This window comes from Pteropus vampyrus, unplaced genomic scaffold (genome assembly GCF_000151845.1).
Source record: "Pteropus vampyrus isolate Shadow unplaced genomic scaffold, Pvam_2.0 Scaffold172, whole genome shotgun sequence".
Taxonomy (NCBI): Eukaryota; Metazoa; Chordata; class Mammalia; order Chiroptera; family Pteropodidae; genus Pteropus; species Pteropus vampyrus.
Genome location: NW_011888953.1, coordinates 2,539,089 through 2,546,385, shown reverse-complemented (window position 1 = coordinate 2,546,385; position 7,297 = coordinate 2,539,089). Strand labels below are relative to the sequence as shown.

General features: G+C 39.0%; 1 protein-coding gene across 2 annotated transcripts in view; it reads right to left on the bottom strand.

Moving 5' to 3' along the window:
* Window positions 1–2,117, bottom strand: part of FYB1 (FYN binding protein 1) — a 108,148-nt gene extending 106,031 nt beyond the window's left edge. For both annotated transcript variants that reach the window (XM_011370692.1, XM_011370691.1), the window contains exon 1: window positions 922–2,117. In XM_011370692.1, coding sequence (XP_011368994.1) covers window positions 922–2,050 — 1,129 coding nt within the window. In that variant the 5' untranslated portion in view covers window positions 2,051–2,117. The remainder of the gene's footprint in view (window positions 1–921) is intronic.
* Window positions 2,118–7,297: the final 5,180 nt, after the last annotated feature.

Below are 7,297 nucleotides of genomic sequence, written 5' to 3'. Positions count from 1 at the left end.
GCTTCTTTCATCACTACGTAGGATTACCAATCGTTAACAAGTCATTCAGTATCACATTATAGCATGTGCCACAGTATTGTGGTAACATTTGTGGTAGAAAATAAAACTATTCACCGAGAAGGAGAATAACATACCTCTTCGTCTGGCTTGTTACCCTAGCTATGTATTACTTTATGAATCAGAAAAGTTAAAAAAAACTTCACTGAGAAATAGAAAACAGCTAAAATATATAACAGAAAGACTCATTTCACAAGTCCTGTTGATCTCTTATTTGAATATTGGGCTTAAGAAACATATGAAGAAGTTATAGGCACTTATAATTATTTGGAGGGGGGTTTCTAAACTTCTGTACTATTGACATTTGGGGCTGGAAAATTATTTTTTGTGAGGGGCTGTCCTGTGCCTTATAGCAGCATCCCTGGCCTCTACCTACTAGATGCTAGTAGCATCTTTCCTTTCTGACAATGAAAAATAACTTCAGACATTGCCAAATATTCCCTGGGTGTCAAATTGCCTCATTTGATAATCGTTGCCTTAGGGTTTCATGCATCTTTCCATCTAACTCCTTTATGTAGTAAGAGCAAATGCCACAGTCTCATTCAACAGAAATGAAACCAAACTAAGGAAGTAAATGAAATGGTTGTCATTAAGCAAAACCACTTATCAATCAAATGGATGTGTTTCCTTCCATCCCCCAAAAACCAGCCCACCAGGCATTTTCTCACAGAATGCCCACATAGAACTATGGATTTCTCCCTTCTCAGACCTCTCACACCAAAGAAAAATAATGCACAAGAAAAGTCATTGCATACACAGAAGTACCAGTGATGGAATCATTTCTTGTTGCAAATTTTTCTATAGAAGCCAAAACACTCTCTGCTGATGAACGAAGCATGTTAAATTGAAAATGAGAGAACTTACTGTTTCCAGAAACAGCTTTTCGGAATTTCGTCAGGTCGACATTTGGTGGTCTACTGGGTTTTGGAGGAGGTGGCCCCAAGAGAAACAAGGGAGGAAGGGGCTTCTGCTTAGGGGCGGCCGAATTCTTGTCTTCCTTTTCCTGGCTTTGGCCCCAAGGCCCTGCCGTCGTCACCTTAGAAGGTGGCTTAGGAAACTTGGCAGGAGGAGCACCACAGGCTGACTCTTCTTGATTTATTTTGTTCAGGAATACATTCTTAGTAGCATCTATCTTTCTGTCTTCTTTCTTTTCTTCAGCATTTTTTGAGAGGCTTGGGATTCCTCTGCTTGCAGAGGGTTTCAGAACCACTCCATGAAAAGGTGAACTTGATGTCTCGCCTTCATGGTCTTTGTTTTCTGAGTCTTCCCTTGCTGGCTTTAAAGGGCCAGTTTTAGACTTGACTCCCAGAGGGACTGGGGGTCCTCTCTGTGGAGATGCGTTCTTAGTGGGGCTCTCGACCTCATGAGGGTCTTCAATACTCAGGGATGGCTTCTGGCCAAAGACGGGTTTGGGGAATTGGGGCTTGGAGTCATGATCTTGAGAGGCCGATGCGAACTTGCCTTGAACCGCAGACAACTTTGGAAACACTTGTTTCTGATCATTTTCCTGGGCTGGAGGATTAGAGCCGGGCTTTGGGCCTGGCGGCTTTAAGTCATGGTCTTGGTTTACACTGTGAAGCGAAGGCTTATTCCCAGGAGGCCGGGGAAAAACAGGTTTAGAATCTTCTTTGGGAAAGTTGATAGGCTTGGGACCTATAGGCTTCAGAAATCCCGCCTTTACCTCAGGGTCTCTGGTAGCTGAGACTGCTGGTGATCCGAATCTTTGGCCCACTCCTGTGGGCTTTAAAAACGGGGGCTTGGGCTCCTTGTCAGGCTTTTCCTCAGAAGAAGGTTTCACTCCCACAGGTGGCTTTGGAGACCCAAACTTTGATGTGTTGTTGGGTCCTGCTGGAGGGCTGGCATTTCCTTGGTTGTTGAATAAGTTCTTTTTTGCTTGTACTCCTAAAGGTGAATTTTGCCCCGTGACTTTGAAGGGTCGGCTGCTGACCGAGACCTCCTCTGTCGGGTTGCCCCCTGTGTTAAACTTCGCCATGAGAGACTTCACATCTGCTTTTCCATCCTACGAGCAGAGGGAACAAAAACTATCTGAGAACCAGAAGTCTTACTTGCACAGTTTAAAATACTACACTTTAAAGAGTTTCCTGGTTTGAGGCCTGCAGTGTTGCTGATTGGTTAGGAAGATATTGTAACACTTATCTTCCTCTATGGCAAAATAAGTTATGAGAGTTTCTTGAAGGGGGAGGGCTATTGTACATATACTTTCTTTGGGTAGTCTTAGACTGACACGTCTATTTTTGTTTGTTACAACTTGTCTTTTCCTTTTCCTGTCACTGTTTCTGTAGCTATCTTGCTAGATTTACTCTTCACTTGGTATTTGTCTATTTTATTTGACTTGAAAAAATATGGAAGTGACTAACAGATGACTTCTTCCATATTTTAAAACCAAGCCTCTTAAACAGAAACTACATTTAAAAATGAAAGTAAATTCTAGGTTGCATGCTTTGTACAGCATGGCCATGTTAACATCTCTGCGGTTTGTAAGAGTTCTCTTTCCCATCCACATTTAAGGTCTGTCTGTTTGCTAACAGGGAGATGTGACAGATAAATCCACTAATTTTACGTGTAAGTAATAAAATAAGTTTTTTGTCTTATATATATTTATATGTTCAGTGGTAATGGTTCAACTGGAACCAAATTAGCAGGCAGAGTGGGCTCACTTTCAACTGGTCCTGTCTAGGGGGCTCTCAGGGCAGGTGATGAGGAAGCAGTAGAGACTGGATAGAAAGTCTTGTATCCAGGCTTCTTGTTTCTCCAGTCTCATTTCTTCTATAATGACATTTATCATTCCTTCTCAGGAGTCTGCTACACAGTCTCTGTATTTATTGCTTGGAATTAGGGTACTATTTAGCAAGGAGAGCAGGCAGCTACCCTTCTCTGTGGGTATAATCCTATCTAGTAGAATTTATGATTTGCTTGGTCTTTCTCTCAAAAGCAAATTCTTTTAGAATATTTGAGTCCTTTTAGAATATTTGAAAATCTAAGGTTTAAAAAAAAAACATTGAAGTTATACATGTGGCCATAACAATTTCTACTTTCATGCTTTAAAGTTCAGCTAGGAAACATTTTCTTCCTTCCCACCTGCACCTACTGTCGCCACACACTCAAGAACACTTCTTCTTTAAAGTGCCCACGCAAATACCACAAAAGCAGATCCTGTCCTACTGGGAAGATTTGCTCCCCCCACCTTCACTCACGTTGCACTTCAGGCATTTCTCATGCCTCCCTGTTGCTTCCTTTCATAATAATAAGAACCAGCATTTAGTGTGGACATACATGTGCATACTTCTAAACCATGCAGGCATCTATGTGGCCCATCTCATTGCTTTAGAGGATGGCATTATCTCACTTCATTTCACAGGCAAGAAAAGTGAGGTTGGAACTGCAAGAATACACCATGGAAAGATCATAAGAACTTGATTTGAATCTTAGTTTATTAGAGGGGCCTCAGTTGCATCACCTGTAAAATGCAGATAATAACATACCTGCCAGAACTGTCATGTACATTAGAGAGGGAATTTGTAAAGTGCCTGCCTGCCTGCCTCACAGCATGGGCTCAATAAATGGAAACTATTATTGTTAGAAATGTTAAGTAGCATATTCAAGGACTCACAGCCAGGAACTGTGAGCACAGGGGTGCAGACGCGGGTCTGTCTAAGGCTCCAAAGTCGAGAAACTGTCTCATTCTTCTTTGTATTCCCACAACATCTGGATCAGGGCTCGGTACCCACAGAGTTCTAATGTGTATTTGGGGAATGAAGGATGGCACTGAGCTGAACACTATGAATACTGATTTTAAAAGAAATAGTGTCTTCACCAGGAGTTGTCTCCCTACCAAAGTGCAGCACATGTGTATTTGTGGGAAGAGAAAACCGGATAAGAAAAACATTTTTCAGTTTGATTTTTCTTTTTTAAATTTACTGCCCTATATCTGAGTCACTGAAAGTCGCTATCTTGCCTCCCTCAACCACTTTTTTTTTATCCCCATGATTTCCTCAACTCCTCAATCAAGCCCCAAAGACCACAGGTTGGAAGACAGCGGACCAAGGAAAGTGGCATCAGGGGAGGGATAGGAGACGGGTCCCGCCCTGTGCCTCCAGGGGTATCATAGCCTCAGACTCCAAACCTTAACACGAGAAGCATAAAGAAGTATCAATATAAAAATTTACTCACCACCTGAAAGAAAGTCTGTCTCTGGAAAAGAATTCTTTTGTTCTAGACTTACTCTGGATTTTGTAATTCATATTTTAGGTATATGATTTATTCTAGGTTTATAACAAGAGGGTACATAGCAGAGTGGTTAAGAACACAGACTCGAGAGCTAGACCACCGGGGTTTGAACCTTACTAGCTATTTAATCTAGGGCAAGAAACATAAATCTGGGTCTTAATTATGGGAATAATAACACTGTGTCATAGGGGTATTAGGAAGAACAAACAAATTAATATTCGTAAAACACGTTAAAGACTGCCTGGTACACAGAAGGGTTTCCTATTTTTATAAAGCAAGTCAAGCTGTACAAATCGTCAAACACACCTCTCCCACTGTGTTGGCGGGGAACAGAAACCAAAGGATTTAAGTGACATCCTACTTACTTACAGCAATTCCACATCTTAAATTTCATGGGGGAAACCCCTTAAAACACACTAACCCACTGTCAAACTCCATGTCCTAGTTTTAGTTTAGAAAATATGGAAGTGGTTAATTTGGAACTGGAACTTGTCTCTTAGATGTCAACCCAGACCCAGGAGACAGCACAGTGTCTTGGTTAATAATAGCACAGGTTCTGGGATTATTGACTTGGGTTCTAACCTTCATTTTGCCACTTACTAGCCATGTGATCTACCAAGTAACTTAATTTCTTGGAGACTTAGTTTTCTTCATCTATAAAATGCAAATAATAACAGTACCTATTTCTCACAGAGTTTTGTTTTTTCAAAAAGAATTAAGTATGAAATAAGTCAGAGAAAGATAAATAACATACGATTTCACTTATATGTGGAATCTAAGGAACAAAAAGTACAAACTAATAAAAAACAGACTTACAAATATAGAGGATGATCTGGTGATGGCCAGAGGGGAGGGGGCTTGGGGGGCTGGGAGAATGGAGTGAAGGGTTAAAGAAGTACAAATTAGTCGTTGATAGATGGTCATGGGGATGGGGAGCATGGCATAGGGAACGCAGTCAGCATTCATGCAATGGCTAGGTGTAGAGCCAGAGGAGAGAAAGAGCAATTAGAGGGATTGTTTTGTAAACCATATAAATGTCTGACCGATTTACTGTATACTTAGAACTAATAAAATAAAATTTAAAAAAAAAAAACCTAAATGCTAAAAACAAAAGTAGGTTAATGAGTGCAAAGTTCTGAGATCAAGAATTGCATATAACATACATCCAACTATTGTCTTCCATCGTTTGTCTAATTCACTAGTCACGTACATAATTTTCTCTAGGTGAGCAGATTATGAAGTTATAATCATTAATGTTATGTTCTAATTTTATATCAATGTGACTGAAACAAACAGCCGGATAACATAATAGAGTTATTATGTTTCTGTTTAGTTTACCCATGCTCTGACACTTTTCACTGGATGTTGAAGAATAAATTAAGAAAGCAACAAGTTCTTATGTAGGACACTGAAGAAACAGTAACAACATTTGAGCTTAATAATATGTCTGGCAAATCAATAGCCTGAATCTAGAACTATTTAATCACTTATACTGACTGCTTAGTTTGACAGGTTGTTTGGTTGTTATTGTTAATAAGTCTATTAGATAAAATTTTCAACATCCAGATTATCCCTTAATCTTGACAATAGTTATATTTCTTCCTTAATGATAATAATAGAAAAGAAAACTCCTAAAACATTTTTTGACATGTTCTCATCCTGATTTCACTGTAGATTGAATTTTCTAGGGCTTCTTTTTATTTAAAAAAAAATTTAAAAGAGGATAGGAACAAGATATTATTGTATGATAGAGTGGAAGCCCTGAACCTCCAAGCCCTAGGCCCCCAGTTCTAGGCAGCGTGTACACCCTGACTTACCAGTACAATACGAGCATGTATGTCTATTGCTCCAGAATAATTATTCATAATGCTCCCTTTTACTCTCAGAATTGACCTGCTTTAAACAATAAATTATATGGTGAATTTACCCAGTTCTTCACTAGAGGCAACTACTGCTATCAGTTTCTTACGTATATTTCTAAGCTACGCATATACAAATGTACACACACACACACGCACACACACACACACACCACCACCCTTCCTGTCCCCCCTTTTTGCACAAATGAAAATCCTTTTTGCTTTGGCAAATTGTTTTCTTAAATTGTTTTCTTTTTTTCCCAGAACTGTTATTCTGTTGATACACACTGGTATAGCTGGACGTACTATCAACAATCACTGTGATTGCTTGATACTTGTGCATGTTCAGTTGTTACATTTTCAATATTAACTCTGCTTTTCTCTTGCCAATTGATCCTTATCAGTGAAAACTATTTGCAGGATCTTTAGACTTTATTTCTTGATTTTTAGGAACAGTTTTAGATTTACAGAAAATTGAGAGGATAATGCAGAAAGTTCTGCACGTATGTACAGAAAGTTTCTGTACGTATATACAGTTTCCCCATTTGTTTGCAGGTTTTTTAAACTTTTAATTATTTTAAGATTAGGCTTCTATTTTTTTCTTAAGATAAAATATTTTATAATCTAGAAGACCTCAGAGTTTAGAATATTTTAAGCATAACAGAAATTTCATCTTAGATTATTTGGATTTTTTTTCAGTCAGTTGAAACAATTCATTATTATTTCCATTTATTATGTACCTATATAATGTTTAGACCAAACTACTCCCATAAATTGCTCTATAATTACATAGATGTAGAAATTGTCTTGATAGAAGTAAATTTCCTTTAGCCACCTCCCCATATGTTTTTGAGTTCCTCAGAATTATAAACCTTCACTGGTATAAACTTATGTTTGCCACAGCCCCTGGGAAGATGGCTGTTAGCAAAAACGCTTTTTCTATACACTCTGGATTCCCAGTTAACAGCTCCAGATTCCAGAAGATCTTTTTCTTTCTCTCTTCAAAGTGGAAATTATAGAGTACAGTGCCATTTCAGGAACAGACTACACAGCTGTTACCCTCAACATCCACAACATCCTTCCTTCCTTCCTTCCTTCCTTCCTTCCTTCCTTCCTTCCTTCCTTCCTTCCTT